The 15,622-nt window shown below is 52.3% G+C and overlaps 1 protein-coding gene across 1 annotated transcript in view; it reads left to right on the forward strand.

Annotated features, from left to right (window-relative positions):
• NLRC5 (NLR family CARD domain containing 5) overlaps nt 1-15,622 on the forward strand; it is a 73,686-nt gene that overhangs the window by 15,379 nt on the left and 42,685 nt on the right. Inside the window, exons 2-10 of the mRNA XM_090260742.1 lie at nt 2,376-2,492; nt 5,303-5,610; nt 6,282-6,341; nt 9,464-9,532; nt 10,706-12,380; nt 13,504-13,587; nt 13,733-13,816; nt 15,148-15,231; nt 15,348-15,437. Coding sequence (XP_090116868.1) covers nt 2,473-2,492; nt 5,303-5,610; nt 6,282-6,341; nt 9,464-9,532; nt 10,706-12,380; nt 13,504-13,587; nt 13,733-13,816; nt 15,148-15,231; nt 15,348-15,437 — 2,474 coding nt within the window. The 5' untranslated portion in view covers nt 2,376-2,472. The remainder of the gene's footprint in view (nt 1-2,375; nt 2,493-5,302; nt 5,611-6,281; nt 6,342-9,463; nt 9,533-10,705; nt 12,381-13,503; nt 13,588-13,732; nt 13,817-15,147; nt 15,232-15,347; nt 15,438-15,622) is intronic.

Consider the following 15,622-nt stretch of genomic DNA (forward strand, 5'->3'; position numbering starts at 1 on the left):
GTCCCCACCACACACATAAAAACGCTAAACTAAAAAGGAGAAAAAACTGTGTCCTCAAGATGGAGAAATTTCTTCTGCACTGGAATTGTCAGCCTCTGCCTGTCACCCTCGATGCCAATACTTATCCTTCTTGGTTGCCCTCCTCGGTGCTTGTCAGTGTCATTGGTCACGCTCCGTAGGGAACTTCCATTTCTGTCAGGCATCGTTGGTACTTTCTTGTGCTTAATCATCATCATGCCTGTCTCTTCCTTATGTGTTGGGGAAATGTCTGTTCTAGTTTTTAGTGTAAATGTTCTTGTGGTTTTAGTCTAATCATACCTATGAAGAAGCTTGACTGATACAAGGTGATCCAAGAGTGTGGTGTAAAAGCCTCTCCTTTGCCTGTGTCCCCAGATCTCCTCCCCAGACAACCTTGTCCCCGGTGTCTCGTGTAGCACTGGAGTTGGTCTTCATGCATGCAAGGACACACACACACACACACACACACACAATAAACCTGTACCGCAGTTTTTAAAATTTGAATTTACTTACCAATACACAGGGGAGCTTTTTTCCCCTGAGGATAATGTTTTTGTGGTTTGTGCCTGTTGCTGAATAATAGTCCAGTGTGTAGAACTACTGGTGGGTCCTTGTGACTTTCGTTAAATTTAGTTTTAAATCCTAGCCTGCGGTGGAGTGATCTCCCGAGGAACGCTGGAAAAGACCACTAAGAATGGAGTTTGCCTCCATAGGGTCTGGTGTCTTCTGAGTTACTCCCTTTCTGTGCCGCTTGTGAAGCTAATTGGATCCTGCTCTGATGTTGTCTGAAGCTGGCCCCGGGTGTGTTGGTTCTGGGGCCTCTTGGGAGGGACTCTGGGGCAGACCAGTGTCGGACGCTGCCTGGGAGTGGCCCTGGGCAACCTGTTTGGAGCTGCAAACCAATCCACGGTTTGTGGCTGACTCTGCTGGGCCTGGGTGTGTGTGGGAAGGATCAAGCTACACACCCATGCTGGCTTTTACCAGCACCAGGCCTGGGCCAGGTCAGCAAAAGCTCTAAGGGACCCTGGGATCTGCCTCCACCTGCTGGCTGCCTGTTAGGTTCCGACACTGAAGAGCCTCTGGCAGCATTGAGTTGCATGAGGTAGGATCTCAGTGAGTCACCAGGTAGGGGTGAGTGGTGTTCACCAGACTGATGCAGATTCAAACTTGGTGCCAGTGCTGGGTCTGAGACCACTCAGCCATGTCCCAGGGTATACCATGTCTAGCTGCCACCTGGTGCTTGCAGACCTTTTTCTTTTTTGGGTGGGGGGGGTCTTAGAGACCCATCAGGATGAGGCCAGCAGAGTTTATCAGACCCTACCAGACCAAGACTTGTCTGTGTGAAGAGAAGACTCATTACCTGTCAGGCATGCTATAAAAAAATGGCCCTGGTCCTAGAACCTGGATTCTGCCCAGGCCTCTACAGGGCAGAGCCACCAAGGGTGCAGAGCGTGGGGCCACCAGGAGCCTGGAGGGCGGGGCTAGCAGATCCCCCAAATGGGGAGGCCAGGAAGACTTGATCTCAACTTGCTCATGCCTTTCTTCATTTGTTCTGTTAGAATTTGACAATTTTGTTTAAAGAACTGTCATTAGTACCCCCAGTACCTCTCCAACAGAACCTTTTTTTCCCCCTCACTGCAGTGCTGATCTCTGTTATTAGAATGTGCCCTATTTATGTGGATTTATCCAAAGTTCTGGAACTTTGTAGTGACCATCCTCTTACTTCACGGATACACAGTCAGTGCACATACTGGCCGTTTGCCTTTCTTTTTCTTCCACAGACTTTTCAGCCGTCTGTTTTCTTGTCCATTCGGAGTTGTCAGGCAAAAATCCCAAAGCTCATGTTCAGTCCCCATTTGTGCCAGGGCACACTGATTTATTGTTTTCCCAGTGAGCGGTGATGATGCCTCTGGGTGTTCTCATTAAAAAGACTGTTTACTCTCAATTGTTTAAAAACTACTTCCTAATGTAATAAGAAAGAGGTTGAGAATGCTCAGCTTTCCCGAGTTTTATTGGGAAAGGCAGTTGGCATTTCCTCCCAATCAAGGAGCTGTAATAAGGCGACTGTAGTTGAATGGCACATGGTGACGCCACAAGCTGCCGTAAAGTGAGTGTCCGAGTTGGAGGGCCAGATGTGACAGGCAGGAGGTGACCCCAGGAGGGTGAGCAGTGCACAGTCCAGAGACAAGAGCTGGGGTCGGGAAGAACAGGATCTGTGTGTGAAGACGAGGGGACTGTTTGGGGGTCACGTGTCCTGAGAGGTGTCTCCCAAGGTTGGGGTCAGGGCGGGCGCCTCTACAGCACTCCTCTTGGAGTCTGGAACGCTGGGAACAGCACCCTGTCTCATCTCTCCTTAGGGGCCTACCCTATGGAACCAACCTGCAAATCCAGCTCCAGACACAGGACTGGCCCAAACACCCATGACATCCTCTCCATGGACACGCTAGAACATCTATGATGAACCAGGAAGCCAGGTAGGTGACCTTTCCCCTTTGCCTCCTCTCTGTTTCTCCCACTCACTCCCCACCCACTGCCAAGACTGCTCCCTACCCAGATTTAACCCTACTGGGCTGGGCCCCGGCACAACAAACCTTCCTGCAGCAACCATTCAGCAAGACAGTGAAAGTCATTGGGCCCAGAAGATCAGCAAGAGCCTGAGATAGCATCTAATCTACCCATTTCATAGCTGGTGAAACCGAGCCCCAGACAGGGAAGAGATTTGCTGAGAGTTACTTTGTGACTCTATCAGCCAGAATAGGCTTATTTCGGCTGCAGTAACAAACAACCTCCAAAGTCCCCATGTCTTTTGGGGACACGTTTATTTCCTGCTCCTACTCCTTGTCTATTGTGAATCAGCTGGGACCTCTGTTCCATGTCTTTCTCTTTTCTGGATTCAGTCTAAACCAGCAGCCAAAACCTGGGGTACTGCTTTGTCCCTGTGGCAGAGAAAGAGAGAGCATGTTGAGTCGCACGTTGACTCTTAAAACTTCTGCACAGACATGACAAGGGTCACTCTTCAGCATGTTTTATTAGCCAAAGCAAGTTTCATGGCCATTTCCAATTTCAAGGGGGCAGGGAAATGCAATCCTACCAAGGGCGTAGAGAGAAAAGAGAATCTGAGAATCTGTTACAGAGCTGGGACAGGAATACTGGTCTCCTAACCCCGGGGCTGAGGCTCTTCCTTCTATAACCCCACCTCCGGGGCTGTTTCCCACAGATGTCTCAATGCCTCATATGCTTGTTCTCCCAGGAAGGTTATCCTTAGAGATTGATGTTTTACCCCGAGGGGATGGGGCATTGTGTTCGGCTGGTGGGAGGGGAAATTTGAGGATAAAGAACCCCAGAAAATGTCATCTAAGGCACCCCTTACTGTACCCACCTGGCACCTTGCTGTCCTGAAGGAGTTCTTTACACCAGCATGGACTTTGGACATGAGAGCCCGGAAAAGATGCCCTAGGCTATGGCCACATCCTGTTGCCAAGATCACACGAAGTTCAGGGACTTAGTCCTTGTCTGGTATCATCTAGAGCTCCAAGGCCTTGGAAAGTTGCTGGCTCAGGCTGAGGAGTCTCAGTTCAGAGCCTGGCTGTGCCCTGGACTTGCAGTATGGCCTTGGGCACATCCTTTATTCTTTGTTGGCTTCAGTATTTCCATGTGCTCAGTGGGGGTGGTGATCCCTGCCTGCCCCATGGATGTGAGCATGTTTCATGAATTCTGAAGTTCTGTGCCTGAGCAAGGAGTTATTTTTATTAGTCTGGTTGGGGAGGGATGTCCAGGGGTCAGGGTGGGGACACATGCCCAGCAGGCCTCTGCTGGGGTCAAGGGAAAAGTTGGGGGTCTAAACCCCAAGACACGTTGTCCTTGCCCCAACCTCTGGGAGAGGATAAGGTTGGCTCCTGGTGGGCCCCTCAGCCTTTTCAGAGTTAGTAGTGGAGATCTCTGGAGTTGTGAGGATTCGATGAGGCACATAAATCACTTAGAACAGTGCCTGACACATAGTAGGTGCTTTCTCAGTGTTTGCTACAATTATTAAGGAAAGAATACCAAAAAGTACATTTGGAAATATTATAGCACATTCCACTGTATGGCAACCAACCAATTAGTTAACTAACCCCCACTCGTTGCACATTACATTGGGTGGTTTTTGTGTTTTAACTATTATAAATATTCTTGCAGTGCTCAGCTTTGTAATTAAAATTTTAATGTACCCCCATGACTGTTTCCTAAGGCTGGAATGCCAAAAATGGAGTTGTTGATTCAAAGGGCCTGCATACTTTTAGGCGTTTGCTGTCAGAATTTCCTTGCCTTATATTGGAACTCCTCCCAGCAGGCCCTTTGAGAGCCCTGCTTTGGAAGGGGAGCGTTGACCTAGAGAGAGAAGCGTGTCTGCATTAGCTAGGATTAGATTTCACTGTGAGTAGCAGAAAGCCCTGAATAACCGTGACTTAAACAGAATAGAGGTGTATTTCCTTGTCATGTAATGCAAATTCAAAGTCAGAGAGTCCAGGGCAGGTGGAAAGCTTTACCCTCCACCTTCCTCAGTCCTGGCTTCCTCCTCATGACCCAATATGGCTGCCCAAAGTTCAGCCATCACACCAGCATTCCAGCCAACAGGAAGAAGCAAAGGACATACAACACTTCCACCTGCACCTCACTGGCCAAAACATAGTGACATCTAACTGCGAGGGAGACTGGGAAGAAGTCTATCCCAGATGACCAGGGAATGTTCAGGGGTGCTAGTGCTAAGGAAGAAGGGGAAGACAAATTCGGGGGGACAGATAGCTTAGCTCAGACAGAGAGCATCACAAGAGGGCCCTTGGGAACATAACGAATAAAGCATTCTCAGGCACCACCTACAGGGAAGGAACGGGACCATGTCAGAGCCAGTGCATAGGAGCCGGTGGAGGAGGTCGGGGCGGGGGTGCAAAGGGAGGAGGTTCACCTCTGGGACTGATCCCTGGGTAAAGGCACTGAGACCCCACGGAGAGGCCCCTTGTCTGCCTATTCTCTGCCCTCAGATGTGTGGGGGCGGGCAGTTCTTGACTGTCCCCTTTGGCTTCCCCCCAGCTTACTTATCCTTCTACTTACCTGCCCCCCAGCTCACCTTCTCCTCAGCTCACCTGCCCCCCAGCTCACCTGTTCCCCAGCTCACCTGCCCCCCAGCTCACCTGTTCCCCAGCCCACCTGTCCCCCAGCCCACCTGCTCCCCAGCCCACCTGCCCCCCAGCCCACCTGCTCCCCAGCCCAGCTATGTCCCATTCACCTGCCTACCCTGTCCCTGCAGGGCCAGCTCCTCAGACCCCATTAGCGTCCAGCTGGGCACCAGGAACCAGTATGGTCGGCTCGCGAGGCTGCTCAGCAATGATCCAGAATGGCTGAGTGCCAAGGTGAAGTTCTTCCTCCCCAACATGGACCTGGGTGCCAGGAGCGAGGCTCAGGACCCCACCAAGAGGGTTCTCCTCCAACTCAGGGAGCTGTACGACCAGGGCCCGGCCACCTGGCAGGCATTCGTCCACTGCGTGTGCATGGAGCTGGAGGTGCCTCTGGAGCTGGAGGTGCTGCTGCTGAGCACTTGGGGCCATGAGGGAGACGGTAAGGACGAGCGGGAGAGGTGCCGAGAGGCCCGGGGAAAGCGGGGACCCACCTGAGTCGCAAAGATGGCATGGCCAAGCCAGGAACAAAATTCCACGTTTCTGGACACTTCCCAGAGAGCAAATTCCCTGATGCTGCCACGTCAGCTGGAGGCCTGGGAGCTCCCTCCACCTTGGACCGCCCCAGTTGCCCGTAATACCCAAGAGGTTTCTTCTTGCAACGTGGTCAGAAGCAGCCACGGGGAGAACCCTTTGACCTGCACTGGTGGGCAGACGGATCGAATCCGTTCGGGCCAGTGGGCATTTCTTGGGCGCCTTCTGTTTACACAGCACTGCGGGGAAACAGCGAGAACTCACTCCGCGACTCTACCATGAGGCAGCATGCAGGAAATGCGGGGGCTTCACCATGTGCACAAACACATGCACAAACACATGCACATATGTGCATGCATGCATAAACACATGGGCACGCACATACATCCATGCACCAATCTATATGTACACACATGTGTGCCCCACCAGCTGTGCCCCTGACAGACCGCTGAGTGTAAGCTTTGTTTCTCCCTTGCTGGGACCCCCGCTTTGGGATGAGCCCTGAGCCAGACACTGGAGACGGGAGCTAGTCCCGGCACATCCCCGTGGTGTTATTATCTTCTCCCCTCTCTCGTGCAGGGTCTCCCGGTCCTTTGGAAACTGGTGAAGAAAGCGAACATGAACCTCAGCTCCATCGCGGTGAGGCCTGGGGTTGGGGAGCAGGAGGTGGGTGGCGAGCATGCTAAGTTCCCGCGTCACACCCAGGGGAGGCTGATGGTGACCGGTCACAGGCGTTTCCCATAAACCATCCTCCTCATCCCCAGGTCCATTTGCACATGTCCCCTGCCCCTCGCGTGGCTCCCAGCCCCACCTCCTCCACCTCTGTGCCTCCTGGAAGAGTCTGAATTGTCCACCCTTGGTGCTGCCAGAATCCTTTTTCTGGCTTCACTTGGGGAAGCCTGTTCTCACTTCCCTGTCCCCAAGCCTGGGGGCCTCATTATCCAGCCCCACCGACTCAGACCCCTCACTGTTCAGACAGCTCAGGCTTGACAGAACCACGAACTGCTGTCCACGCCCGGGGAGCCTCTGACTGATTTTCTGCTGCGACACAGAGAGGTCCCCAATCACATGGTGACCACCTCACCGATTCATGGGCCACGCCCCATTCTCAGAATTTTTCACTCTTCTTTTTATTGTGGTGAAATACACATAACAGAACATTTGCCGCCTTATCCGTTTCCGAGTGTTCACGTCGGTGCTGTTAAACAGACTCACTGTTGGCCGCCGTCACCACCATCATCTCCAGAGCTCTTTTCATCCTGTAAAACTGAAACTCTGTACCCGTTAAATAATAACTCCCCATTCCTCCCTCCCCCGGGCCCTGGCGGCCACCATCGCACGTTGTGTCTTTATGATTTTGACTGCTCTCAGTAGCCCCTGTAAGTGGAGTCATTTTGTGACTGGCTGATTTCACTCAGCACCATGTCCTCAAGGCTCACCCCCGTGGGGGCATGTGTCAGAATTGCCTTCCTTTTGAAAGCTAATATTCTATTGAGTACGGAGCTCACATTTTACTTCTTTATCCATTGAGGGACACCTGGATTGCTTCCATGTTTTAACTATTGTGAATAATGCGGCTCTAAACATGGGGGAACAAATCTTTCTTCAAGACCCTGCTTTCAAGTCTTTGGCGTATATGTCCAGAATCCAGGGTCCTATGGCAGTTCCATCGTTAATTTTTGGAGGTACCCCCATACGGCTTTTCATAGCAGCTGCACCACTGTACATTTCTGCAAGAGCACACAGCGGCTCCGGTTTCTCCGAGTCCTCGCCAACACTTACTATTTTCTGTTTTTATTATAGTAACCATCCTGATGGGTGCGAGGCGGCATCTCATTGTAGTTTTGATCTGCATTTCCCTAGTGACTGATGACATTGAGTATCTTTTCGTGTGTGTTTATTGGTTCTTGGTATATATTTTTTGGAGAAATGTCCGTTCAAATCCTTCGCTCATTTTTTAATCAGCTTGTTTGGCTTTATGTTGTCGAGTTTTAGGAGTTCCCTATATATTCCAGATATTAATCCCTTATCAGATATACATTTTGCAAATATTTTCTCCCATTCTGTGGGTTGCCTTTTTGCTCTGTTGATAGTGGCTTTTGATGCGCACATTTTTTCATTTTATTTTATTTTTAAATTTCATTTATTTTTTTAGAAAGAAGGGAAAGGAGGGAGAAAGAAAGGGAGGGAAACTTCAATATGTGAGAGAAACATCTCTTGGTTGCCTCTCACACACCCTCACCTGGGGACCTGGCCCACAACCCAGGCATGTGCCCTGACTGGGAATTGAACCAGCGACCTTACGCTTCACAGGCCAGTGCTCAATCCACTGAGCCACACCAGCCAGGGCTGATGCACAAAATTTTTAAATTTTCATGAAATCGATTTTCTCTGTTTTTTCTTTAGTTTGCCTGGGCCCTTAGTGTCCTACCCAAGAAGCCATTGATAAATCCAACATAGTGAAGTTTTTGTCCTATGTCCTTTTCTAAGAGTTCCATTGCTTTAGATCTCACATTTAAGTCCTTGGCTCATTTTGAGTTACTTTTAGCATATGGTGTTAGGGAAGGGTTCAATTTTATTCTTCTGCATGTGGATATTCAGTTTTCCATTTACCAGAAAGACTGTCATTTTCCCCCTGAATGGCCTTGGCACTCTTGTCAAAAAAACATTTGCATGTAAATGTTTGTTTCTGGGCGCTCTATTCCATTGGTCTATATAACTGTCTTTATGCCAATAAACACTGTTTTTATTACTGTAGCTTTGTAGTAAGTCTTTAAATCAGGAAGTTCTCCAGCTTTGTTTTTCTTTTTCAAGAGTATTTTGGCTATCGGGAATCCCTTGAGATTCCATGTGAATTTTAGGATGGGTTTTTTCTGTTTCTGCAAAAAGAAAAAGAAAAGAAGTAATTGGGATTGTGATGGGGGTTGTGTCTGCAGGAAATCTGTAGCTCGCTTTGGGCGGCATTGACATTTTAACAATATTAAGTCTTCCACTCCATGAACACGGGATATGTTTCCATTTATTTATGTCTTTTAAAATTTCTTTTAAGTAATGTTTTGTCATTTTTATTATATAAATCTTTCACCTCCTTGGTTAATTCCTAAGTATTTTATTCTTTTTGATGCTATTGTAAGTGGAATTGTTTTTGTAATTTCCTTTTCAGATTGTTCATTGTGTATAGAAATGCAGCTGTTTTTTGTATGTTGAGTTCTGCTGCTTTGCTAAATTCATTCTAAAAAAGATTTTTGTGGAGTCTCGAGGATTTTCTAAATATGAGATCCTATCACCTGTAAACAGATGGTTTTACTTCTCCCTTTTGTTTATTTCTTTTTCTTGCCTAATTGCTCTGGCTAGAACTTCCAGTACTATGGTGAACAGAAGTGGTGAAAGTGTGCATCCTTGTCTTGTTCCTTATCTTAGAGGAAAAGCTTTCAGTCTTTCATCATTGAGTATAATGTTAGCTGTGGGTTCAGAACCTTCTATTTCTATAGACGTATGGACATTTTACTTAAAGGTGTGCATGGTAGTAACATCACGCTTTCACAGAAAGCATCCATCCCATTATCCCAGCTCCCCAACAAATCAAAACTGTCCTGGTCCCTGGTCCTTTGTGGCACGTATCACGGAGCTGCTTTCACTTGGTCTTTGAGTATGGATACACCTGTCTGCCTGCCTGTTCATGGAATGGAGCTCCCCAAAGGTATTGGGTGCCTCCTCAGCCCCCAAACCTCACTCCTTAATCTTTCCTTAAAATTTTCCAGGCCTCAAGCGGCCTCATCAGAGCTGTGGATCCTCACCCCGCCCAAAGCAGTCCAAGAAGCAGAAGCTAGGTGGGTACCAAGGTGGGGAGGGACTTGAACATAGGGTTTGGATTGCCTTGGGGCCAAGACACAGATCCTGGACTCTGCTCCCTGCTGACAAGCCTCCAGTGGCCTGGTGACTCTGTATGCTACGCTTCCATGAAAGAAGGATTGAAGGTCCTGGGTGGGCAGAGGAGAGGGCTGAGTCTGGCAAGGAGGGGTCTCTCCAACAGGCCATGAGGGGGCTTCTCCAGAGAGGACTCAGCTGAAGGAGCTGGAAGCATCCCAACGGGTCGCAGCTTTATTATTTAGCTTCTTCCAGGGACACCCCATGTCCTCAGGGTTGAGGGGGCCCAAGGGAGGTGACCATCAAAACCTTAGGCCTGGGCCCTCATTCACCCTTTTAGGGGTGAACAGTATACCAGGGAGTCCCACACACACAAGGCAGAAGCCCTGAGGGGCCCACAGAGAGACATGGAGGCTGCTGAGCACTGGCCAGGCCAGGGGGAATAGAAGAGACGAAACATGTCTCATCTCCCACCAGTTGTCCCACCAGCTGGGAACCCCACCCCCACCCCGAATAGCCAGAGGGTCCACAGGCAGAGGATTCACATCAATATAAAATAGACTATCACCTCAGGCCCCCTAGCGAGGGCTCCCAGTGTCCCCCATCAATGGCCCCAGTCCTTTCTCTGGGCCACCTGAGCTCTCCCAATGACTCAGCCGTTCAGAAGTCAGTACCTGGAACAGTAGGGGCCCAGTTCCCACAGTTCTGATCGGTCAGTGCCTGGCCCTGTATGTCGTTAGCACTCACCCCTGGACACCGCAGAACTGAAATATGGGGGAGGGGCACAGGTTACTCAGCTGTCACAGGAGAGGTTGTTCTGATAAGACATGGCAAAGGGAGTGCCCCTTCTCCCATCAAACGGAAAACTGGGCACCACCTATGCCTTTGCGAAACAAAGAGGGCTGCGACCCACGCTTCCCCCTGAGATGTCCTGTTTAAGTGGCTGCCGGAGTCTCCGCTTCTGCAGAACCAATTCCTTCTAGGGGTTTGGGTGGCACGAGAACCCCTGTGTGCTCTTGCCACCCCCCATATATACACAGCGGGGGCTGTAGGCTCCCAACAGCCAATTCTGGGGTGAGGAGGCTGGGGGGCTGGGGAGGGCTCCGGCCCTCATGCCCTCTCCCTGCCCCCAGCAGAGCTGGCCAAGAGGTACCTACAGCTGCTGAGGACTTCTGCCCAGCAGCGCTATGGCGGCCAGCTCCCCGGGCCTGGGCAGCCCCTCGCCTTCCCGCAGGCCTACGTCCCCACAATCCTGCAGTGGAGCCGGGCCGCAGCACCCTTCTGCGCTCAGGAGGGGACCGGCACGGGGAGCCCTAAGGCAGAAGACGGCAGTGACGTGAGCATCCCGGACCTGTTCGACTCCAGGGCCGACAAGGGCCCGAGGGTGACGGTGCTCCTCGGGAAGGCCGGCATGGGCAAGACCACGCTGACGCGCTGGCTCTGCCAGAAGTGGGCGGACGGCCAGCTAGCGCGCTTCCAGGCCTTGTTCCTGTTCGAATTCCGCCAGCTCAACCTGATTACGAGCGTCCTGACGCTGCCCCAGCTCCTTTTCGACGTGTACCTCCGCCCCGAGGTGGGCTCCGAGGCCGTCTTCCAGTACCTGGAGGAGAACGCTAACAGAGTCCTGCTCATCTTTGATGGGCTGGAGGAGGCCCTCCACCCCTGTTCTAGCAGCGACACTGTCGGTCCTGAGGCCCAGGGTCCAGCCCTCACCCTCTTCTCCGGCCTGTGTCGAGGGACCCTCCTGCCCGGCTGCAGGATCATGGCCACCTCCCGCCCAGGGAAGCTGCCAGACTGCCTGCCCACAGAGGCAGCCATGATCCACATGTGGGGCTTTGACCGGCCGCGGGTGGAGGAGTACGCGGGCCGCTTCTTCAGCAACCAGCCGTCGCAGGAGGCGGCCCTAGCAGAGCTGCGGGCGAACGGCCGCCTCCGGAGCATGTGCACGGTGCCCGCCCTGTGCCGGGTCGCCTGCCTCTGCCTCCGCCATCTGCTCCCGGGCATGTCTCCAGGCCAGTCCGCGGCCCTCCTGCCCACTGTGACTCAGAACTACGTGCAGATGGTGCTCGCCCTCAGCCCCCAAGGGGACCGGACTGCTGGCTCCCTGATGGGCCTCGGTGAGGTGGCCCTGGAGGCCCTGGAGACCGGGAAGGTCATCTTCTCCGCAGGAGACATTCCCCCATCCGTGCTGGCCCTCGGGGCCGCCCTCGGCCTGCTGACCTCCTTCTGCGTCTGCACAGGCCCCAGGCAGCAGCAGACGGGCTACACCTTCACCCACCTCAGCCTACAGGAGTTTTTTGCTGCCCTGCATCTGATGGCCAGCCCCAAGGTGGACAAAGATGCACTCGCCCGCCATGTCACCCTCAATTCTCGCTGGGTGCTGCGGACCAAAGCTAGGCTAGGTCTATTAGACCACGTCCCCACCTTCCTGGCGGGCCTGGCATCCTGCTCCTGCCGCCCCTTCCTCAGCCACCTGACACAGCGGGGGGAGGCCTGGGTGGGTGCCAGGCAGGCCGAAGTCATACAGGCATTGAAGAAGTTGGCCACCCGTAGGCTTACGGGGCCCAAGGTTATAGAACTATGTCACTGTGTGGGTGAGACACAGGAGCCTGAGCTGGCCAGCCTCATGGCCCGAAACCTCCCCTATCAGCTGCCCTTCCATAATTTCCTAATGACCTACACTGACCTGGTTGCCCTGACCAACATCCTGGGGCACAGGGATGCCCTCATCCACCTGGCTTTTGAGGGCTGCCCCCTGGAGCCCTGCTGCCCTGAGGCCCTGGCAGGCTGCGGGCAGGTGGAGAATCTCAGGTGAGTGGAGGGGCAGGGCAGGACCGGGAGGGAACTGGAATTCTGGGCAAGCAGAGGCCAGCCAGTCTGGCAGATCTCTGCTCGTGGAGACTGAAAGAGAATCTTGAGTATCAGGACAGACAGGCTCTTCCTGTCCCTTTGCCTGTGACACAGTGAGGCAGCCCCATGCCTCACCAGGACCTCTGGGGTTCAGCTGGAGCTCCCCTTGTGGCGGTGTCTGGATTGTCAGTCTCCCTTGCTCGGTGACGGGCTGGAGCCTTTGCTCCAGGCTGTGCGGCTGGAGGCTATGGGACCTGGGGCAGTTGATTTAACCTCTCAGCCTGACTTTCTTTATCCTGAAGATGAATCAGTAATCACACCTTCTTCATAGAGTTTTGTGTGAATGAGATGATATGATGTACGAGAAGCACTTAGCACACAGCTCCTGGCACACAGCAAAGGCTCCATATGTGTAGCAGCTAGAGAGAAAAGGCTCAGCTGCAGAAACAAAAGGCAGTGGATTAAACCATGGAACATTTTCTTGAATTCTCATGGAAGACGCAGAGTCCAGATCAGTGGGGCTAGTTCAGCTCCAAGTGGTCATGCAAGGACCTGGTTCCTCCCGTTGCTGCTCCATCATCTTCTTGAGCATGTTCATCTGCGTGGTCTGAGCTGAGTCATGGGCACATCTGTGCTCTAGCTTGGTGGAAGGAAAAGAAAGCGTGGATTAGACACGCCCAGTCCTAGAGAGAGGGCATATCTCTCCACCTGCATTCCAGTGGTGACAACAGTCATGTGGCCACACCTAGCTGCAAGGGAGGCTGGGAAATCATGGGCCCAGTTGTAGCTCTATATGTGGAGAATGGGTTTTGGTGGACAATTAGCAGTCTCTGCCATAACATGTATTTGGGTTTTTTTTCCTTCCTTTTTAAATTTTTGTTCTATTATAGTTGTCCCGTTTCCCCCCTTTTGCCATATATTTGTTACCATATATTTGTTACTACAAACATTACAACAATAGCAACAACAATTACTACTATTAACATCACTGTATTCAGTTTCTTTGGTCAGAAGAGGGCTGGGTCATGACCTCTAAGCCCTGCCCAGCACTGATCATCTGCCATCTTGCCTCTTCCTGTGGCAGTTTTAAGAGCAGGAGGTGTGGGGACGCCTTTGCAGAAGCCCTCTCCAGGAGCTTGCCGACAATGGGGAGCCTGAAGAAGCTGGGGTGAGCCAGGACTTGGAACCAAGAGGGATCCTCATCCAGGGATGCTGGGACTCTCCTTCCTTCTCTCAACCGTACACAGGGCAGATTCGGGGCCTACCCCACTTCCCATCCCCATTTGTCCCCTCCACCTTTGCTTACCCCGTAGGTTAACAGGAAGTAAGATCACTGCCCGAGGCATCCACCACCTGGTGCAGGCTTTGCCCCTCTGTCCACACCTGGAAGAGATCAGGTGAGTGATCTCCAGGAGGGCTCATTGGCTGAGGGAAGAGGTCATTGCCCAGGTCTTGCATATTCTATAGGGCCTGGATGGTAGTTTTTCAATGCAGCTCAGAGGGAGGCATCAGTCCAAGAGCTGAGTGGGGCTGGATCCAATCGCAGGGGTCCCAGAGAGCCCAGAGAAGTGCTTGTCTCATGCAATATTTTGGGCCATTTTGAAGGAGCTTGAGTTTTGAAGGCCCCTTTCCCCTTCCTGTGACCCTGAGAGAAGGGACGGCAGTGTGCAGGCAGGTGTTGGCACTGTGGGCACATAAATGCATGGAGCATACACATACTTTCATTCTTGCACATATGTGTACACACTTGCATTGTCTGCTCACTTACGTGTATGCCCCACATGCGTGCACATTTTAGGTATGCATATGTGCAGCACACACGTGCATGCACGTTTAGACCCACATGAGTGCGTTTGCACAAATGTACTCGTGCCCTGTGTCTTTGATGAGTGGCCCAAGAAGGGTGGGGTCAGGGTGCCTCCCTAGCAGCTCACTGGCAGAACCACTGCAAGCTGGCACCTTTGTGAGATTTAGAAAAGGCACCCCTTCATCCCTGCAGGTGCAGCCCTGCACTAGGGTGCACCTCTTGCTTAGTGGGGTGTTAGCTGGACCACCGCTCTGCTCTGTCCCCTTGGCTGGGTGTCATGAATGATTACTCTGCATGGTAGAAGAGAAGATTAAGGTCACGCTCAATAATTAAGAAAGTACACACCAACAAGTTCAGTATTTCTAAACATTTCTCCTGACCAGAGTGATCACATACAAAGGCACTTTCGAACTCTTCAGTTCCTCTGTCCCTTCAGCTAGGAACCCAGGCAGGGCTGGGCTGTGGACCCCATTTGATAGGTGAGGCCAAGGGCTCTGGGGCGTCAGGGCCAGAGCTGAGGCTGGAAGAGGCATCTCCTGAATTCCAGTCTGGACCGCTCATCACCTGGGTGCCAACAGGCCCTGCCGATGAACTTGGGCCTCAGGCACACCCTAGGCACTTCCCTGAGAGCAGGATCTCCTGGATCTCCTTGTCCCATCTCATGAGGCCTTCATAGTCCGCATCTGTATCCTTTGGGCCACCAGGCAGGAGCTCCCCCATAGGGACTGAATAAGAACAGAAGTGAGACCAGCAGAAGGCCTCTCCTTCTTGCTGGACATGTTGGATACCATGGAACAGGCCACCCACTTATGCTGGGCCCCGTCTTGTGTCTCCCCCATGAGGGTGGCTATGCCTGTCACCTACCAACTAGAGCTTCTAAGTGCCCCTTCCCCAGGGCTGAGGGACTTGGTCTCCCCGCAGCTTTCAGGACAACCAGCTTAAGGACCAGGAGGTGCTGAAGATCGTGGAGGTCCTCCCTTCCCTGCCGTGGCTCAGGAAGCTGGAGTAAGCAGCCCTTCCGCCTGCACCCCTGCCTGAGTCACCCTCCAACCTTGGCGAGCAAAGGTCTGGGCCCCATGGGGTCAGGGGTTCCCTTCTGATACCTTTGCCACATCATGCAGCCTGAGCCAAAACAGCGTCTCCATGTCGACCCTGCTATGCTTGACCAAGGTGGCAGTCACGTGCCCGGCCATCAGGATGCTGCAAGTCAGGTGAGCAGAAGGAATGGGAATTGCCTGGCATTCAGGGTGCTGAGGACAGAGAGGATAAGGAGAAAGAGGGGGCCCCTAGTCTGCCAGGCGGACATGCCAGAGTCTGTTTCACTCACATCAGTGTATCCAGAGCCTCTCTTAGGCCTGGCACCTGGTACTCAATAGGCAGTGAATGCATGGACAGA

Source organism: Furipterus horrens, unplaced genomic scaffold (genome assembly GCF_987537825.1).
Source record: "Furipterus horrens unplaced genomic scaffold, mFurHor1.1.pri manual_scaffold_13, whole genome shotgun sequence".
In the NCBI taxonomy this organism is placed as follows: Eukaryota; Metazoa; Chordata; class Mammalia; order Chiroptera; family Furipteridae; genus Furipterus; species Furipterus horrens.